The 22,273-nt window shown below is 42.5% G+C and overlaps 1 protein-coding gene across 3 annotated transcripts in view; it reads right to left on the bottom strand.

The window, feature by feature from the left end:
* Positions 1-22,273, bottom strand: part of LOC116938767 (phytanoyl-CoA dioxygenase, peroxisomal-like) — a 51,010-nt gene that overhangs the window by 9,677 nt on the left and 19,060 nt on the right. The window contains exon 1 of one of the 3 annotated variants that reach the window (XM_076055966.1): positions 1,453-1,583. The exons of the other annotated variants lie outside the window; for them this stretch is intronic. Within the exon in view, the coding sequence (XP_075912081.1) occupies positions 1,453-1,497 (45 nt within the window). The 5' untranslated portion in view covers positions 1,498-1,583. Of the gene's footprint in view, positions 1-1,452; positions 1,584-22,273 lie in introns of those variants that run through there. 3 annotated transcript variants of the gene reach the window in all.

The raw sequence follows: 22,273 nt of genomic DNA, 5'->3' as shown, positions 1-22,273 counted from the left end.
CGGATTAAGCTAGTGCGGGGCCTGTAGCATATGTTATAAAGCGGCCCTAAATTTCAAAATAAATATTAGAACACACATTTGAACTTGCATAGTAAAGTAATTGCATTTTTTCATCTGCTATACAACCGGATAATACGACAAATCGCTAACCTTAAACACCCAGTCGTTCATAAAAGTTTAAGGCGGTATAGTACTATAGTAATAGAGCAAGTGCAGAATCACCGAACCGGAATTGATCGCTTGAAAGCGTTTAGCGCGGGGCCCTTGAAAGCGCGGGGCCCGTAGCTACTACTACATGTGTAGATACTACTACACATGTAGCAGTAGCTACTACTACATGTGTAGCTACTACTACATGTGTAGCTACTACTACTACATGTGTAGCTACTACTACTACATGTGTAGCTACTACTACTACATGTGTAGCTACTACTACTACATGTGTAGCTACTACTACTACATGTGTAGCTACTACTACTACATGTGTAGCTACTACTACTACATGTGTAGCTACTACAACTACACGTGTAGCTACTACTACTACACGTGTAGCTACTACTACTACACGTGTAGCTACTACTACTACACGTGTAGCTACTACTACTACACGTGTAGCTACTACTACTACATGTGTAGTAGCTACTTCTGCTACGAGGATAATCCCGCACCTCTTCCAAGAGCTCTGGCCATCATGGAAGCGTCAGCCACATCCTCTCTCGGGGACTTATCGAGAGCTCCCTCTGGCGGGAGGCCTTTTCGTCGGCAGTGGCACGAACAAGCAATTGCACGGGTGCGCCTTTACCCCCGGCCAATCCACTGTTCAAGGTGTTCCCTAAGCCGCCGCGAACTCGCGGCGTAACCATCTACCAGAGTTCTTGCACGCTCATCTCATGCCACCATCGCTCCATCTTCCCGCTCGACGTCCTTCTTGGACGCAGCCCTAATTGCCCTTCTTGGCGTCGTAGCTCGCGGGCTAAACATGTGGAACGAGTTTTGGGCTACAGCCTAGTAGGGTGGGAAAGAAAAAAAAACCCACACACACGGACTGGTCGGCACGTTGGCCCTGTGCCTTTTTTTTACACGAGGAACCGAGAGGCTTGCTTGTCCTGCTTTCGCGAATGACTCCACAAACGCTGCCAAATGTATCGGATCAACAATCGAGCGAGAGTCACACGAGCGCGAATACCGAGTGTGCAGGCGGTGCAACTACACTTGAGACAGGGGGCCCCAGGCGCCCGTGGGGACCAGAATATGAATGAATGGAGAGAGAGAGAGAGATCGATGTGGCACCAGAGCCAAACGTCGACCGCGCCGGCGACTGGTTCCCGTATCTCACGCACAACGCACGCGCGCACACACACACGACGCCGGTCGAGAAAACCAACAGGAGCGAGCACACTGCGGTCGGCTTCGACGTTCAAACATTCGACGAGCACTTGTCCGTGTCGATACGCCTCGGAGGTGACCCAGGAACAGTCGAAGTCGCAGTTGCGCCATCGTCCCGAAGGTGTCTCGTAACAAAGCTCGGTTCGTAACAAAGAGGAGTCAAAAGCGACCCATCCCCCCCCCTCCCCTCCTCTATTTTAAATATGCACGGGTGGGGTCTTCCCATCGCCGGCCGGAGCAGGGCGCGGCCACCCAAAGCAATGGTTTGACTTCACAAACAATGGTTGGAATTTGCACGGGGCTGATGTGCAACAGGTCATCATCCATCATGTCACAGGTTGAGCCGGGCAATTGCGTTCAGAAATAGCGCGAGTGCATCGTTGATGATGATGATGATGGCCTGCTCTCCGCAGTCGCGATTTCGGGCATTGAAACGGCGGCTCAGTTTTGGGTGACCACGGTCGAACGTTGCCCGGAGAGGTTTTTAAAAAAAAAAAAGTTACATTTGTGCATCGAGTAACCACGTCTGCCTGCCTGCCACGGTTTGTGCGGATGTGGTTTAAGGGGCTGTGGCTCAGGGATCTTCGCGGAAAATCGAAGCCAGTGATATTTTTTTGTCGGACATTAAAATGCTAAACTACTGCAGTGTGGGGGGGGGGGGGGGCGAGCGGAAATTTGTACCGCCCCAAGGGAGCAAGACTTGAGCCGAGATCGTAGACGTGGGAGCATAGAGACACAGCACAGCGCAATGGATGTTGCTGCACTGCTTTCTGTTGCCAATAACGCAGGCCCGAGGGTGATCTACTGTCCTGTATCATGTATAATAGGCGACGTTTCGGGCCATGGCCCTTCTTGATAGCACGTAAAAAAATGAATATTTTTTTGTTAGCGGTGGGGTAATGTGTGGGTAACTCCCACCTCTTGCAACACGTTTGGTCAACGTGGAAGAGTTGAACAAAAAAATACACCCAAGAGTGATTCGCTAGAGCACCCTCTGTGGAGGTCCTGCGTCGAGTTGTTGTTTTTTTCATGGATTATGTGTCCTTGTGCACCACTGCCAACGCAACATCACCAAATAATTATACACGTCTACGAACTTTAAATTATGAATGCGTATTTGCTAATATTGGTCATCAAACAAAACCGTGATGCCCGCCCTAACCATCTTAGAACACTGGGAAACCATCGAGAAGAACAGCATCCAAATTGCACGCACAATACAGTACCACTATTATTATTATCATTGTGTCGAAGCGCCACCACTTCTCCGAACCCTGTTCAGAAGCAGTGGGCATGTTTATTACATAGAAAATAATGGACATAGACCGTGGTAGGAAAAAAATGCGAACAGCATGGATGGGTGGTGAGGAAGGGATTTCCAGACCAAGGTAGCAGCAGAGGAGAATGAGCGACCTCCCACTCAGGGAAGATTAACAGGGACCATCTAAATTTCGATTATTTCCCTTCTACGTGACTTTACCGAAAAACAAGAATAGGGACCATCTACTAAAAGTTTACTTTCTGGTGTGGGAGGGGGGGGGGCGTGGAGGGGAGTTCGAGTAAGATGAGAAGGGAAGAGGTATGAGATTACGTGTAGAGTTTTCACTGTGTTTGTGTGTGGTGTCTTTGTGGGTGCGCAATATCTTTTTACAAGTTGTCATCGAGAACTGGTTAAGATGGCGCGATTTTAAATTACGGCAGCAACTTTACAGATAACACATTTCTACAACGACAATGACAGAGCTGTATGTGATAGTGCGAATGTTTGTGTCAAATTGTATGCACAATATTATTTTATATTTTGTAATGCACGTTAGATGACACACTGTTGTAGTTCTGGCAGGTATCTGTCATTTATTTTAATATTCGATTTGTTTACGTTGTGATTGATTCGTTATACACAATGACAGAAGCCAAACTTATTATCCATATTCGTGGCTATCTCGCATTTAACGGATGGCTTTGATACGCTGTTCAATCACACACCATACACATAGATTTGAATGCAAACAAGTATCTTATTTATTATAAAGCAGAGGGCCAATCATTCAATTAGTCTTGACGACGTGCAGGACAATGATGTTCTTCGTTCTTCAGTGCATGTCGTCGAGTCTTGCTGACATGTAGAATGATGTCCTTCTTCCTTCAACGTCCGACGTACGGTCGTGTCTTCACCGTGATCATTGTTCATGGTTTTACTTCTAGATTTGAAGTTTTCGTTACTGCAAAGATCCATACTCTTTGGTTCTTTCGGTAAAGTCACGTAGGTGAAAAATAAAAATGAATAGAAGTAAATTAAATCACGACGTTTCCGATGCAACACACGCCTCCGTCATCAGGTGGGGCAACCACAGTAAAAAGAGTTGCTGAAATAGGCAAAAGAGCTGCGATTACCAGGTGGGTATATATGTCTTCAGGCTATTGACCCTCAATGTCTCATTTGCCTCCTTTCCCCTCCACCCTCTCTATCATCGGCTCCCCCCACCTCACCTATATAACCCCCTGGTAATCGCAGCTCTTTTGCCTATTTCAGCAACTGTTTTTTTTACTGTGATTGTTCCCACCTGAAGACGGACCCTTGTGTTGCATCCGAAACGTCGTGATTTAATTTACTTTCATTCATTTTTATTTTTCACCTACGTGACTTTACCGAAAGAACCAATGAGTATTGATGGATTTACATTCACCTTTTTTCTTGAGCTCGTGTTATCCACGGCACGTGACTTTGTAGCACAGTTCAGTTCAATGCATTTACCTCTCCAGTAGCCACAAATGTTGCATCTTTTTCCTTCCCCCCCCCCCCCCCCAATATTAACTTCTGCAAAACTCACTTTAAGTCTCCATAAACTGACTCGCCGTATGTTTCGGCTCTACACGATTCAACAACTGCAAATCTTAAAATTACCTTTCAGCACCTTCACTGCTTTACCACAATACCTTCTCCTCTGCTTCACCACTACGCCTCTGAGGACTTTTACTCGGCGTCTCAGCCGTTCTCGTGCAATGCACGACCTCTCTCTCGAGCAAGCAGCCTCACAAACACGGGGTGGGGGGGGGGAGCGCGCTACCCGGTCCACACGAACATCAAGGCTGCCCCTGGCTCTCTGGGCTCCAGCCCACCGACCCTCTTCTCCTCTATCTCTATCTCTTCTTCCCCTTCTCCTGTAACGTAGCCCACTGATATAACTCATTCCATGAATGGGCCAGTGTGTAAGAATTAACAAAGTGTTTCATATTATAAGTAATTTATCTCTCTTGTGAGACAATGGAGGCCTTACACATATGACATATCTCCATAGATTGGCCTTCACTCCATCCTCCTCTTTCGGAGGTAAGGGTGGTTTATGTTTGGCCTCGAGTCCCGTGCCAGGTGTGGCCACAGCTGGTTCATCAATCTGCCATCCTTTTCTCGGGCAATTCACTTCCCATCCTTTCTCCGAGGTTAGAGTAGTTTAGTGTGTATTTGGCCTCGAGTTCCGTGTCTTTTGTGGCAACAGCTTGTCAGCATAATGCAGTGCTCCTGGAGTAAGGCACCCTTCGGCGCACAATGAGCCAACCTACAAACCTTGTTGTATGTATGCTGAACTTCTTCTTTTGCACCATACGTAGCCAACCGTGCTAATCGGAGGCACTCTCAAGTCAAGTTAGACTTCTACCTGTGGCGCCAAGTTTTTTTTTAACAACCATTAACTAATAAATTATAATTTTCCCAATTATCTTTGTGATTAGCGAGAAAGTACATCATATGATTGAGATAATGAGTATGTAATCCTTTGCGTTTTTTATAAGGATAATTCCATGACACTGTGTGGAATGTGCCCACTTCACTCACAGTTTGTGACTATGCAACAGTATTGTGATGCCCTTAATAGGAGCTCGCTATTACTACAGAGTTGACCTCGTGTCGTTGAATGATTTGAAAACGTGGACAATTGAACACAGCACTGAAAATACGTCTGGCAGTTTTGAATGGCTAATGACTTTCATCTGGAAAAAGCCATTTAAATGAGTTGACCTACACCAACTAGTATACAGAGCACATCCCATCTGAGTCACGACTGCATCCATTAAAAAGACCGTGACAAAAACTATGTATAAAGGCTTCATACATTCGTCAATAACACTGCGTTCTAATAAATAAATAGGCCACGTTTCACCTCTTATTTTTCATAGCAATTATGCTATGAAGAAGGGTCATTTTTTATTTTTATTGTGGTTTTTTGCTTTTATTATTTTCAATTTATTATTTTTAGTTCTTATTATTTTTAATTTTATTTTTTTGGTTTTCTATCTACGTGACTTTACCGAAAGAACCAAGAATATAAGGGTCATTGCCTGAATCGTTGCCTGTGATAGAAACATACATATGTAGAATGAAATTGACAAGTACAACGTTTGTATGAGGAACTAAAGTCGCATACTTTTTTTTTCATAACATTTATGCGAGGTATTTTTTTCATTTCTACTTAAAGCTGACATTTTCACACCAATTAACTTCCCTATTATTGGCTCAAAATGCATATGATTAACAAAGTTAGAATTTTCTCAGACATATCATTTGCATGCAGACACTGTCTTCTGCATTTACGTGATTTATTTTTAGTCTATGACGTTTAACTGGTGACAAAGGATTGCCATGGCCAGCTGACATACGGACGTGCCCGTACGTTTCAAGTTTATTTAGTTTAACCAGGTGAGGAAGCAAGAGACCTGGATAGTCTCATTTGTGAAAGTCTTCCAGTAGGGGGCGATTATTGCTTTGTATAGTCCTAATTGAGTACTATGCGGTAAACGTTCAACTTGAACCTTATTTTCTCAAGTGTTTTTAATATCTTGGAATACAAAACATATTTCCACTTACAATAGGATTCATGGAATACTTGTTAGCATCATGTCAACAGTGTACCCATGTAAATTAGCTTAAGTCACTGCGATTTTACCCAGTTGCATTTAGATGGCAAAGATGAATTAGATGACAACTCGCTAATCACTTTCTACTTAATTGGCACCCATAGGGAATTAGTTTGTGTCTCTATGGATAGTTAAAGCGTAGTACTGTACCAGTTAAATGCATCACACTGCATAGGTAAAGATGGTTTCCCCTATTCTTGGTTCTTTCGGTAAAGTCACGTAGAAGGGAAACAATAAAATAATAAAAATATTGAACGATACAATTATCACGACGTTTCGACTGCAACAGAAGCAATCATCATCATCAGGTGTGAAAACTACAGCAAGAAAATTAGAAAAAAGAGGCGGTTTTTTTTCTTAACGTTCTCACGTTAAGAAAACCCATCGTAAATACTGGTAGGAACGAAGTTGTAAACTGAGTGTACCAGCCTGCAATAGATTAATGTGTCCGTCCGTCCGTCCCCTTTCAATACTTTAACGAAGTGAAATCTCGTGCTGTTGGGTGTACAATTTGTCCGAAGAACCCTCAACGATTTTGAGGGCAAAAAGGTGGGAAGACACTCTCAATTTGCACAATTTTACGTAACAATGTCATAAAATTGCGCAAAATTCCAATGTTCCTACCAGCCCACCCTGCAGGGACCTGTTTTTATTGTTTCCCTTCTACGTGACTTTACCGAAGGAACCAAGAATATGAATCCCTGCAGTCACGAAAGCTTTAAATCAAAATGGTTTCCCCTGTTGAGAAGAACGTGTGAGTGGGTACTTATATTTATAAAATAATATTGACCGATGAAAGGAAAGATACTGTATATTTTTAATATGGAAGGATAGGCTATTTGCATATGCTATATAGTTTATGGTTATTTTTTTTTTATTCACTGTTAGCTGAGAACCTCCCGATGCTGTGTAAGTGATGCGGGCAGCCTTAAAGCAAGACATTTTTTTAAAGGAGGGCACATAGAGGGGGCACGACACGGTGTAAAACAACAAAATGTGAAAACGCTTATCTGCTTTTGCCTATTAAGCATTCTGCCCGAGATGTTTTTTTCTTCCCTACACCACGTTAGGCAGTGTGACTCGGTGAAAATGGATGTCAAGAAAGTTTTACATTTCACTCGCCACTGATGTAGTCATGGATCGGAGTTAAACTCAGGTTATCAGGTTCATAGCTCAGGGGACTTTGCATCACCGCTTCGCCCTTTTTATATGTATGTAAATATATGAATTATACAAGCATGCTAGCAAGACTGCAGCTTTGCATGATTACATTTTATATCTGAACATGTGCCACCCATGAAGGAAGGGTATCTAATTGTGTCGTATATTAAAATCAATGTGCCATGGTACCTAGTGCGACTACACAATTACAGTAGATGGACATATTTACATGTGCTCATTATTCCTGGAAAGCACTGATGCTCGTCGTCTTGTGTGAGTACCTGACATGTCAACATAATTTGTGATCCATCCACTGCTGGTTGAATGCCTTTCCAACCCAAGTCATCATCATCATCCCTCATATTCTGGCAACGGAACAAGCCATGCAGCTGCTGCACACTGACTGATCTCATCACGCCATCTCCACAGTGGTCGTAATTCTCACCTTCGGCTGTCTCTCCGTCGTTGGTCTTCATCGTTGGCAAATCTTCTCTTCTAGGGGTGCCGTGGTGGCGAGATGTTAACCACCTCGCCTGGTCTGCAAGGAGGACGCGGGGATCGATGCCCACCCCGACGCCTGTATATTTGGAGTTGGCATGTTCTCCGCGTGGTCGCGTGGATTTTTCTGCGGGTCCTCCGGTTTTTCCCCTCCACATTTAGAAAGATGCGTTTAGAGTATTTGGCTGCTATATATGTGCACATGATAAGCCACTTTGTTGTGGCCCGGTCGGTTCTGAAAAGAGCTATATAGCTCAGTGGACCTTGCTTGGAAATATAAACACAGTTTAGTTTATAGTTTCTAACAGCGTGTCCTGCATAAACCCACTTTCAGTGAATATATGATGTTTCTTTTGCAACACTCACGTCTCAAACTTTTTTAACTATCTGCTCTCCAAGCATGCATCTCAACTAGCTTCTTCGTGTAATTTGAAGCTATTGAACCTTTTATTTGTGAGTCATCATGTTTCTGATTCATAGCGGGTAAGTCTTCTTCTGAAGGTGCATTGCTTTGTTTTTCATGATCAAATTTATTTTCCAAAAGCACTCCAACTTGCTCGCATCTGCCTCTATATATTTGTTCTTCCAATCTCCCGAAAAAATATTCGCCTGATATGCTGGGGGTCGTGGCTTCGATCCCGACCCTGACGCCTGTATATTTGGAGTTTGCGTGTTCTCCCCATTGTGGTTGTGTGCATTTTCTTCGTGTCCTCTGGTTTTTCAATCCACATTTAGAAACATGCGTTTAGCGTATTTGGCTGTTATAAATGTCCACATGGTAAGCCACTTTGTTGAGCTATTATTTGTGGCCAGGTCGCTTGTGAAAAAGAGCTTCATAGCTCAGTGGACCTTACCTGGTAAAATACAAAAATATTATTAATTCTCTCATGTGTTTTACAATATTGTCCCTCCAACAATTAACTTCTTGACTTTTATTTTGCTCGTATTTTTCTTGACACTAACTTTGTTGCCTCCTTTTTTATTAAATTCCTCAATCATTGTCTACAATTAATTTCCATTGGTTTTTATATTGACTATGAGGCTGGAATTAGGATTTTTTTTTAATACTATCGACCACATACGTACACTTAATCAGATTATGGACAAGACAAATGCATATTCAATACAGCAGATAGGTCCCTGTTATGAAATTCACGACAGGGGGGAAGGGGTGTGTTATGTATTTATCATGTATTTTTGTCAAATCATAATGCAATGCTGAAGACTAAGAAGACACAAACACACTAACTGTATAAAGAAGTGTAATAGTAATAACAATATTTGAAATATTCTGAATAGCAGTCAGCAAGTTGCATCAGAAAAATGACTCAGTGTATTATTGCAAATCGTTCAATTTAATTGAAAGCATTACACTGACTTTAGCACACTGCAATAAATGGAAAAAGGCAGGTTTCTAGAGCATGAAACTGCAGTACACATTTGTAAAACATTATTTAACAACGAATCAGTATATTGGAGCAATAAATGCAGTTCCGTTTGTTTTATTAAACCAGGTTTATATGCATGTACATTTAACGACTTTTGGAAGGCATTTGACACAGTGGGCATTGATGCAGTCATCTAAGCTCCCACAAACAAAAACCTCAATAAAAACACACGGACGATCAAACTAACATTTACAAAGATGAAACAGCTACACTTAGATTGCATTCATAAATTTAATGTACATTTAACAACAATCTTGTCAACCCACTGCTGGATGAGGCCCTGTCCATGCCATTGCAGTCATATGGGGTTATTTTACCATACTTGCCCAGTATGCATAATAAAGGTTTTTGGGTTAGATCGCGTTTATTTATAAATGTGTCGTAACCCTCCACCACCCGACACGGGCAATCAGCAAAAAAGTGTCACGTTGACAAAATGTATTTACCAGCTAAACGTCGTACTCAAACTGTAAATGTGGATTCACTCTTCAACACACCGGTGGGCTAAAGTAGTGAATTATTTGTCTTTTGTCAACGTGACACTTTTTTTGCTGATTGGCCATGTCGGGTGGTGGAGGGTTACGACACATTTATAAATAAACGCGATCTAACCCAAAAACCTTTATTATGAATAATATTGGTCGCGAAAGCCTACGTGTTAAATTGCCCAGTATGGTTAACAAACAAAGCGATCAAATCCAAATCATATATCAAAAGATCAAATCCAAATCATATATCAAAAGAGGGTTCGGGCACATGAGAAGATGTTTTCTGAAAATTGGATCGGAGAAAAAAACAGTCTAAACATTTATGGAGAAAATATCAACCAGTTCACATTCGTTGATGACCAGAAACATATACAAAATAACATGCATCCTAAGAGGCTTTCAGGCATACTAGAACAGTGATATGCTAGAAAGTGTTTGTAATTGGTTTATATGATAGCGTAGCTTCAGTTATGGGGGGAAATTGTTCTAAGCTTTTGGAAAAATGTTTAGGATTTGTATTATATGACCTAGATAACCCAACGAAAAATGTCCGTGAGGTTATCATTCCCCTTCCCCACAGCAGCTCTGGTGATGTCCTTGTACCGCTCACCCTTCCAACCTCAATTCTATTCTAGGCCACAGTCTTTCATCCGAGCACTATGCAGCAATAACTATCAGCTTCTTCATTACTGTGAAATGAGACATGTAGAAAATTGTGTTTTTTATGGCTAGATTGTGTCAAACGGTTAGGCCTACTCCTCATACCGTTGGTCCACCCTACTAGAAGTTGTAGGGGGGGGGGCGGTGTGGTCAAACAATTATTTGCATATTTTTATTTAATGTATGTCACGAGTGCAAGTGGGACTGTTCACAAACTGAAATCCCATCGTCTGGACAATGTACAAGTAAAACAGTAAAAAGCAACAATGGCATGTCAAAACAATAGTCATTGTAGGAATAAACTTTTACACTTCACCCTGCATTAAGCATTCGTAAGTGTGATTGTGCTTCTGATATATTTTCTGAAAAATATTTCCAATATCCCTTTCATGTGAATTCATTTTATGCATCATGATTGTGTCTGGCAACAGACATGGATGGCATTGTCATATTGCATCGGTTTATCAATGTTTAAATTCAGAATGTTTCACTCATCATCAGCCATTTTCTAACCACTGTTCTGCTGAATGAAGGTCTCCCCATGTCATAACCATCCCTCACGGTCTATGTCTGTGCTACACACATCTTCCTCATGCAAATGAACTGATCTTATCGCTCCATCTCTGCAGAGGTTGTTCTCTTGAGCACACTATTCGCTTTGGCTCCCTTTATGTTACCAGTCTCAGCTATCATCCTGTCTAGCGATGTGTCAAGACCAAGCCCATTTGTTGTTCTAATTGTCAGTACGATGTCTATGATTTGTGTTTGGTCCCTCAACTCTCCGTGTTGCGTTTTCTATCTCTCATAGCAATTTAAAGACGAAATCTCTATTCACATCTGTGCACTTTTCATCGTTATACCATGTTCTTTGTCAGTATTCCTGATCTGTATGTTACAGCTGACAGTATGCACCAATTGAACATTTTAAATGTCCGATGCAATATTAAGAGTTCATTGCGTTACAGTTATCTCAGCGCTGTACATATATATGTTAAATTTTACTACCAAATGTACTGCAACTGGTATTTCCTTGAAGCCAAACAGTGAAGGAAATACAGTATGTGTCCATGATGTTTATTTTACTCATGGTTTTCCAGACTATGCTATTTTTTACGTTACAATGGGTTTTCGCATCATATACAGATTTGATTGTCCGTGATGTTGGATTCCTGAACTACACTTCTCAGACAGATGGATGTTTTGTGTTTACTGATTAGCTCAATTACAACACGTTCCTCAATACAAATAACGATGTTGGCATTCATCTTATCAACGTGGGGAAAACACACTAGAAATGGAAGTTGATCATAAAAATTAACTAATCAAATGCTTAGAGAAAACAGTTCTCAATCGGTGCATGTTAACTCGTATGTACTTTCTGAAAAATCAGAAAAGTAATCAAAGAAGGGACGATGGACAATGAATGAGACTGCTGATTGGAACCGCAGCCAAAGGGATAGAACAGGCCTAAAGATTAAATTATATAAAACGAAACTACTGTTGAAACGATATTTTTATTTTACCAGGTAAGACACACTGAACTATATCGCCTTTTTTCAGAAGCGACCTGGCCACAGATGATAGCTCAACGAAGTGACTGATCATGTGGAAATGTATAGCAGCCAAATATTCTAAACGCATGTTTCTAAATGTGGACCACGGGGAGAACATGCCAACTCAGGCATCAGGGTCAGGATTTAATCCACGAACGACCTCCTGCATACCAGGCGAGGCAGATAACATCTCCTCACCGCGGCGACCGATATCACCTCATAGGCAGGATTGAGATATATTGTGCCAATGGCAGTAGTGAATAAATCATGACTAATGATGATCGATGAGAAAACACAATCTTTTCAGAAAGTGGAAATTAAATTTTCATATATATTGTGTGATTAAATAATAGTTGGTTTTTATTTTAAATATAAGGATGCGAAGCTTAAATATGTGACCCATTACAGCATATAAATGATAAAGAGCAAAGGCCTTGAAACCGCACTGAAATCAATAGGTATAACCATGCCACTGTAAGATCTCACACATCACCTTGTGTACTTGCACAAATATAGTAAAAACAATTCAGTTTTCTGTACTTGTCAGCTCCTGGTAACCACAGGAAATTGCACTTGGCTGTCTCTTGTAAAGAGTGGCCGTATGTTTTCCCTTTTAGCACAGTTTGAATGTGTTATCCTCCACTAACCTGTCGATTACAATTGAGATGGATCACCATTTATGCTGTAATCTCTCAGCTTGTTCATGCATGAAAATATTTTGCAGAGGTTATTTGAGACGCCCGTCTGTTTAGAATTTCAACCCTTCAAAATCATACGTCAATTCATCGCATGTTCTGCATTGAAACATGATATATTCACGTGTCAATCCATCAGTTTTTGATCTCACAATTACATTGATGCTTTTGAAGAGTGCACGTTAAAATTGGGTTTATTATAAAATGCGATGAAGGAAAAGAATGCAGGGTATTTTAGTTTTTAATGATTGGAAACATTAGAGCACAAATCATCTTCAACCACATTCTATCTTCTGCTGGATAAGGCCTCTCCTAGCCATCACCATATATCATGGTGTAAACATGCACCAATCCATCTAACTCCTGTATACCAGATTATTCAATCTCTCCATTTCTCTTTCAGCTGCCAATCTATTGTTGTTAGTCTCAACCACCGGCCATCATTACTTCTAATGACTTTCCTTGTCAAAACTTACTTTTCTCAACAGTCAATATCCTTAACGCACTCTAATCCACGTGTTCCTCTTCTTGAGAGTCTAAGTGTAACTTTAATCAATTTGTTACTCTTCTTGCACTTCAGTAAAATACCAAGCATGCACCTATCATACTAATGTGTACACTTTAAGCTTTTGCTGCATTTTGCTCTGTAAAGGTCCATGTTTATGATCCATATAGCAATGGTATAATATTTACTAATCAAAATCGTTGCTCTATAGGTACGTTGGCTTGTTACTTTTCATTATGAAGTTCAGTTTTTCCACGAAACTCCATTTTGCTCTCCTCTGCCTCTTATTTCATCATGTTGATCCCCGTGCTTGAATAAATGACCAATGTTTACAGACTTGTGTGCATTCTCTAGTCGTCTTCCTCCAAAATAAATAACCAATTGTTCTGCAAAGTTGTTGTGACGTGAACTTTCTTGTTATAATGATTGTGCCATAAGAAAATCTGAAAGGGTTAATATTTTCTCAGCCTGTATTTACACCTTGAGTTCTACAATACATTTTTCATAAAATATCATCTCTAACAAGCAACGAATTGATAAAGGGCTGTGCATGCAATTAATTCATGCAATCTCCGTGTCAGAATTAAAATATTTATTTCAGATCGAGAATCTTTATTTATCATGAAGAAATCTAATGAGCTATGAAGTTACAAACACAAAGTGTAGCTGTTCAATCGTAATTGTTTACATATTTATAAACATGGTATTATAATAGGCCTCAGTTTGTGAAATGACTGCATCAATTTGAAGTGAGTCATGTATTTTTCCCTCGTCTACAAATGAAACATCGCCGGGGGATGGCGATTGGAGGTCCGAGGCTGGAGTCTCGGCGGGCTCTCCTGCGGAGGCGAAGTCCACCATTACACGCGCTGAAGAGACGTCTGCCATTACACGCGCCAAGGACGCCACGCGGCAAGGCGCCGCCATTTTGGACGGAGCGGAAAAGGCACGGTCGGAGCCCGCCATTTTGGACGGGTCGCGTGGTGTGCAAGGTGCGGGGGCCGCCGCAGAGTTTGGACGAGGCGGTGCCGATCGCACCCGACGTCTCCCTCGTGTTAAAGAATTAGTCGTGGCCGGCGGCGACTGGAGCGCCTTCACTTTGAGGTTTGAGGCGGCGTTCCGTTCTGTGCGCAGGTCGGAGGAGGAAGCGCTAGTCGCTCTACCGACTGTGTTAGATGACGACGCCCTGGCGGTGTTCAGGTCGATCCCTCCGGAGAAGAAGGCAACTGTACAAGGTGCGTATGCCGAGATGGCAGAAGTTTATGAGCCACCTTCCGATACATGACGAAAGCTTTATGCAACGTAGGTGAGGGAGTTCCGAGTCACCTCTTGCCTACTGTAGTGCGCTGACGGCGTTGGCTGTGGCCGTCTACCCTGACGTGAAACAAGAAGCCCTCGACTCGCTTGTTATGGACCGTATGCTGGCTCTGGCGAGGGACATGGAGGTGGTTTTTGCCTGCGTGTGGCCATGATGTACAATCATCCCGTTGGGCCGCCAGATGTCTTGACGCTATAAATTGAAGCTGAATTGATAAAACAAATGCATAGAGAAAATAGGGATTTTTAACAAGAAAGTTAATGAAAAATCACAAATCGGTGAATAAAATAAAAGCTTGTTTTAAATGTATGCTCATAAATATGTAGTGGCATAGCGCTGACTGCTGGCGGAAAAGGGTAACTTCGGTGCATGGCAGTGACCACGTCAGCGGCCACAATAGACACGAGAGGGGGACATTTCATGGACAAGGTCATCAGAGGGGGCCCCATCGGGAAGCCTCGGGAACCCGCTATTAGGTTCCAGAGAGGGGGCATGGCTGGGGTGCGGAGCTACGCCACGCTGGGAGTATAAGAGGGGCTCCTTGTGTGTGGATCTCAGGACTGTTGCTGGAAGTGGGATCCCTGCCGTGTTGTTCAAGATCGTCGCTGTCGCCCCATCGCCATCGTCACTGTCGTCTTCACTCGATATTGCGCTGCTAGACGGTAGTTGTTGGCTGTCTCGGTTCAACGGCGTCAGTGTTAGACGCTCCGTGTTGTGCATAGGCTAGCAACAGTGATAGTTTGTACCCACGTAGGTTGTGTATTACCTCGATCGTGTTCGTTTAATAAAAGAAGTGCCTCCAAGTCTCCGAGTTGAGTCACTGCAAATATGTAACGTCCTTTGGTTCAGGCCACAAGTAATTTATTGATAGGCAGATTTATGGAAAATTGCATAATGTATTAACTAATAGAAAGGTTTGTTACAGTTTAAATAGAAGCTCTTCAGTTAAGATAAGCAAAATCTTGCTGAGACTTGAAATATACACTTTGTGTATGCATCATACCTCTTATCATTGAGATATCTTTTAAAGTAACAAAAACATCTGTGATACTAAAATTTATGTTTTTGCCATAGCAGCTAGAGGTTAATTACCCAGGGAAACATCCATGATGAGAGTTGCAGCAAAACCCATTCTCCAATTTAAATATGATATACCGTACACCATGTATGAGAAGTTCACTAAATATTGTGAGATAGCTGAAAGAAGGACAACTGAAAAATCGTCTGAGTTACGACCTATAATACAGGTCTTGGAGGTGGAGACAATGAAAAAGATGAAATAGAGAGATGGATGAGAGTAGGTTGTAGTAGCATTGTGAAACTTTCCTTGACAAGTAAAAAGCAACACTCCAATGTGCCTAAACATGAAAGTTATGTCATAGTAACCGACAATTCACTTAAGCACGGATTTAAAGTGTGCCAAAGCATCCTCTCTGTGTGCCAGAATCGTATTTTTAGTAAAAAAATATTTTTGGAGAAAAAAGTGTGCCAAAGCATGCCCATGGCCTACAGACACATTGTTATATTGCTCTCTTGCACTATGTGTGGATAATATTGCTTGCACTATACTGCAATTGTGGAGGTATGTAACTTATTTTCATGCCCTATGGCAGGGGTCGGGAACCTATGGCTCGCGAGCCAGATGTGGCTCTTTTGATGATTGCATATGGCTCGCAGATAAAACAAAATATTCTCACTTGTTTTAATCCATCCATCGATTTTTCACTGCGCATGTCCTGTTCAGGGCTGCAGGAGCAATTGTCCATTATTTTAATTGGATGATACTGGCCTACGTTTGCCGTTGCTGGGTAAAACAGGTAAACGCCCCCTTTTGAATCAGTCTGAGACTGCGTCTGCTCGGTCATTAGCTCAAAGCTAACCCTTCGACGAAGAAGATGGCGAAAAGAAAAAAAGACGACGAGTATCGTACATTTCAGGACGAATGGACCGAAGAATTCGCCTTTGTGGAGAGAGCGGGTTCTGCGGTGTGTCTAATTTGCAATGACAAAATTACATCGTTGAAACGGTCGAATGTAAAGCGGCACTTCGACACGCGCCACGCTACCTTTGCATCAAAATACCCTGCGGGAGACAGCAGAAAGAAAGCGTGCCAAGAGCTTCTGAGCAGGGTGCAAGCTAGCCAGCAGCAACTCCGCGTATGGACCCGGCAAGGTGACTATAATTCGGCTAGCTTTGCTGGTTCTTTAGCAATAGTGAGGAACGGAAAACCATTCACAGATGGCGAGTATGCTAAAACGTTCATGCTGGATGTAGCCAATGAACTTTTTGATGATCTTCCGAACAAAGACAAGATAATCAAACGGATACAAGACATGCCTCTGTCGGCAAGAACTGTTCATGATCGTACCATCGTGATGGCAAACAAAGTGGAGGAAACGCAAGTGAAGGACATAAATGCAGCGCCGTTCTTTTCTCTGGCTTTGGATGAGTCAACAGACGTGAGCCATTTGTCGCAGTTCAGCGTGATTGCAAGATATGCTGTTGGTGACACACTGCGCGAAGAAAGTCTTGCTGTTCTGCCATTAAAAGGGTCCACAAGAGGTGAGGATTTATTCAAGTCTTTCATGGAGTTTGCTCAAGAAAAAAGTCTACCTATGGATAAACTTCTCTCAGTGTGTACTGATGGTGCTCCGTGTATGGTGGGGAAAAACAAAGCATTTGTGGCGCTTCTCCGTGAACATGAAAATAGACCCATCCTAAGTTTCCATTGCATTATACACCAGGAGGCACTTTGTGCTCAGATGTGTGACAGGCAGTTTGGCGAAGTGATGTCGCTGGTCATTCGTGTGATCAACTTTATTGTTGCCCGAGCCTTAAATGATCGCCAGTTTAAAACACTGCTGGATGAAGTTGTAAATAACTATCCTGGTCTGCTTTTGCACAGCAATGTGCGTTGGTTGTCAAGAGGGAAGGTGCTTAGCCGTTTTGCGGCTTGCCTGAACGAAATCCGGACTTTCCTTGAAATGAAAGGCGTCGGGCATCCTGAGCTAGCCGACACCGAGTGGCTCCTCAAGTTTTACTATCTCGTAGATCTGACTGAACATCTGAACTAGCTCAACGTGAAAATGCAAGGCATTGGAAATACAGTGTTATCCCTTCAACAAGCTGTATTTGCTTTTGAAAACAAGCTGGAGCTTTTCATCACGGATCTTGAAACAGGTCGTTTACTACATTTTGAAAAACTGAGCCAATTTAAAGATGCATGCACAGCAAGTGAGCCCATTCAAAACCTTGATCTCCACCAGCTAGCTGGCTGCACATCCAGTCTCCTACAGTCCTTCAAAGCACGCTTTGGAGAATTTCGTGAGCACACTCGTCTTTTTAAGTTCATCACCCATCCAAACGAGTGTTCACTGAACACAGCCGACCTGAATTACATCCCTGGTGTCTCCGTCAGAGATTTTGAAGCAGAAGTGGCTGACCTGAAGGCCTCAGACATGTGGGTGAATAAGTTCAAGTCACTGAATTAAGATTTGGAAAGAATCACACGACAGAAAGCGGAGTTGGCGAGCAAGCACATGTGGACAGAAATGAAAAAACTCCAACCCGAAGACCAGCTGATTCTCAAAACTTGGAACGCGCTTCCTGTCACATACCACACACTGCAGCGTGTGAGTATTGCTGTATTGACCATGTTTGGATCTACGTATGCATGTGAGCAGTCATTCTCACATCTTAAAAACATCAAGTCCAACCTACGATCACGTTTAACGGATGAAAGCCTCAACGCTTGCATGAAGCTTAACCTCACCAAGTACCAACCCGACTACAAAGACATCAGCAAATCCATGCAGCACCAGAAGTCGCATTAATGGTGAGTGTTATAACAACATTATTTAAAAGAATAAATTCAGAGGCTTATTATACTGACATTTAGTTGAATTCACTTTTAAAATATATTATATGGCTCTCACTGAAATAAATTTCCAAATGTTTTGCTTTCATGGCTCTCTTAGTCAAAAAGGTTCCCGACCCCTGCCCTATGGCAAGCTTCACTGAATGGGAGGTAAATCCATAGTCGATGTTAATATATGTAATGACGACTTGACACACTTCTCTTGAGATGGCACTCTATTGAAGATACGTTCACTTGACATCAGGCAGAGACCCCCACTGCAACAGCCCGAGTCTACTGCACAATTCACTTATATATCAACATGAGCCCACGCCCCCCTTCCCCGAACCATCTCGCTGACTCTGGACGCTCGCTCCACCGGCAGACTCTACCGTCCTTTTCCGTCACCTGGCCACGCTACCTTCTCGAACATCCCTGTAGCCACCAGTCCCTTCTCACTCACAACTTATTCCCTTGTCATTACCTCCCGTGGCCACTAGTGCATTCACACTGTAAGCTGGCTCCCCTGTCATTACCTCCCGTGGCCACTAGTCCCCTCACACCGCATGCAGGCTCTGTTGTCATTACACAAAGACCAAGAGTAGTTGTAGTACAGCCATGAACATTTTCTACTCATACTCTTTGGGTCTTTTGGTAAAGTCACGTAGATAAAAAAATAATAATATATCACGACATTTCGATCGCAACACAAGCAATCGTCTTCAGGTGAGAGAAAGAACGCTACTGAAACAAGGTCTTATATAGGCCTGAGATGGGTGCAGCTTCAGGGTAAGAGGGCGAGGCTAGAGATGGTCTCCATGAGGCTGTGGAAGTGGCCATTGTATTGTGAGAGATTAGCATGTCAATGTACGAGCTTAGTATGTCAATGTATCGGTGACTTGCCTAGTATGTCAATGCATCGGTCTTTGTATTGTCTTTGTCAATACAAAGACATCAAACCTAGTAATGCAACTCAGAGAGTCATCTAAAATCGCAGGAAAGATGGAAACATCACAGCAGGTTAAGACTTTACCTGGCGAATCACGTCCCTCCAATGATTGCTCAATTTTCTACCCAGGCAACTTCTCCACATGATCTCTCTACAAAGAGGCCTTTTCTACCAAACAGACTTGCATACTGGTGATGTATTAGTGTGATGGTCCCTGCACCATCAAAATGTCCGTTGGGCACACCCAATTTCATATTGCAAATATCCATGGAGGCTGGATTAGCATGCGTCTTCATTCAAGATGTGCCCACATACAACATTCGTATTAGTGACGTGTTAAAGTTTGGTATTTTTTTTCCTGTGGGAATGTTTTTAAACGTCTGTCAAGTATATTTGTATAAAACATTTAAAGCTTTATGACAAATATAAAAAATGGCTGAATTCCATACTCAACATATTAATGGATGAGAGTGTGTGACTATACTTCACCATGCCCGTCACTACGCTGGTCTCTGCTGTTCCATGGCTATGGAATGGCATTCACCCATCCACATCCCCAAAGCAAACAAGATAATCTCGACATGGCAGGGAAAATCCATAGGCTGTGCTCTACAGTGACGTCACCCTCTCCTGAGTGATCTGTCACTTATTCTTTGGTTCTTTCGGTAAAGTCATGTAGATAGATAGAAAAAAATAATCAAAAAATAAAGTGAATAAAAATATCACGTATTTTTCTTCACTTTCATCCACGTTTTTTTTTCTATCCATCTACGTGACTTTACCGAAACAACCAAAGAATATGAATCCCTGCAGTCACAAAAGGTTTTAAGTCAAAATTTCATCTGTCACTGTTACGGTACCGCCCCCGCCCCCTACACAAAGAAAACTCTACTGCCACCTCCCCCCCCCCACCACCTAATCCGCGAGTTGCTGAAGCCGGGCCTTGATAAGCATGCGTCATTGTTATTACCAACTATAATCACCCAGAAATGTCTGTCCGTCACGCGCGTGACGTCACTCCACATGAGGCCCACACCCCCCCCCCCTCATTAGTATTCATGAGTGCGTGGATTTTCACACTAACGCAGAGGAAGGTCGAGCTGAATTAAATAATTTATTACGTAAAGTCGCTTCAAATATGACGTTTCTTTACAGAAAGTGACGGTAAAAAGTAAATATACGCAGTACAGTGCTACATCCGTGCGTGACGTCCTGCAAAAGAGCCCCCCCCCCCTTAATTAATATTCATGCCCGTGTGTAAATTTACACTAACGCACAAGAACATGCCGCACCCCTCCCCTCATCAATAATCATGAGGGGTGACGTCACTCCACATGCCGCACCCCTCCCTAATAATCATTATCGGGTGACGTCACTCCACATGGGGCACCCCCCCTCCCCCCCCATTTTTTTCTACTGAATATTTTTTTCTACTGAATATTTCATATTTACTGCAATATACACATACACACCCGTCCTTGGACGGGCACAAACAAGCTAGTTAACAATAAAGTATAAGCGCACCGGAAGCGCCACGAAAAGCAGATGCTCGCACACGCGAACCACGTGCTGTTGCTGCAGCTTGCTTGGCAGCATTGTTGTTTAACTGGAGAGGGAGATGAATCATGTTTATTGCCGTGATATTTGTATCGTCTTTGAAGCCACTTGCACGCAATATGTACGATGGAATCCACTGGCTCTGTTAGCTCCCAGAGTGATTGTTAGCTCCCAGAGTCATGGACAGGCCAGTGCAATGATCTGTTAGTTTATACTCAGATGTATTTGAGAATAGGTTTTCCCCTTTTTTCTGGCAACAAAACAGGTGTTAAGATGTTAAAACACCAAACTGAAACCTTTTACAAGGAATCATGTCTGCATTAACCACAATGCTTGTGGTCATAATGCAAACAAAAAACATTCTCTGATAATATATGCATTGTCCTTGAAATTGATTGGTCCACACCAGAGACAGCTTTCTTTTGAGCCTCATGTCATATAGTGTTAGACTCGAGCACGCCAAAAGGTTACAATTACCACACGCAGTATTTCTAAATAAGAGTGGCTGGCATAGCGAAAGAACGTCCAGGCAATTTAAATGTTTTTTCTGGGAAATTACTTAAACATTTTGTCATAATCACATCTACCCTCTTAGATTAAATTCCCATGTCAGAGAGGCCAGCTATTTCAAAAGAGAAAAAAAAAAACAATCCGTTGCATTAACAGTACTTGGAAATATCTATGGAGACTGGATTAGCATGCATCTTGATGCACGATGCCCCATATACAACATTCATATTAGTGCTGTTTGTGTACCAACATTTAAAGCTTTGTGACAAATCTAAATCGAACTAAAAATATTCGGACGTGGGAAATGAAATGTAAAATGTATTTTAAGATGTTTTTAATTCCATACTCAACATATTAATGGCTGTGATTGTGTGACCATGCTTCACCATGCCAGTCACTACGCTTGCCCTGCTGGTCGATGGTGGCTGGTGCGGCAGGGGTCGGCAGTCTGTGGTGCGGTGTCTCTTTAAGGACCACCCTGTGGCACGTTATTTATTAAGGACCCACCACCGCCTCGTTTTCACCACGTGCATTTGAATTTTTTTTTTGGATCGAATTCGAAAAACATTGTCTCTTCTCGTTATTTTGGTTGCCGAACACCTGTGCTATGGAATGGCATTCGCCCATCCACATCCCCAAAATAAACAAGACAACCCAGATGAGGCACGGAATATCCGCAGGCTATGCACTACAGTGATGTTACCCTACAGCAATGCATTTGTGTCTCACGTTTTTACAATATGTGCAGTCAATATTGCTACATTGTTTGCATTTTCGG

This window comes from Petromyzon marinus, chromosome 4, assembly GCF_048934315.1.
Source record: "Petromyzon marinus isolate PM22_M1 ecotype Great Lakes invasive population chromosome 4, UKy_Petmar_22M1.pri1.0, whole genome shotgun sequence".
Taxonomy (NCBI): Eukaryota; Metazoa; Chordata; class Hyperoartia; order Petromyzontiformes; family Petromyzontidae; genus Petromyzon; species Petromyzon marinus.
This window is presented reverse-complemented; position numbering and strand designations above follow the sequence as displayed.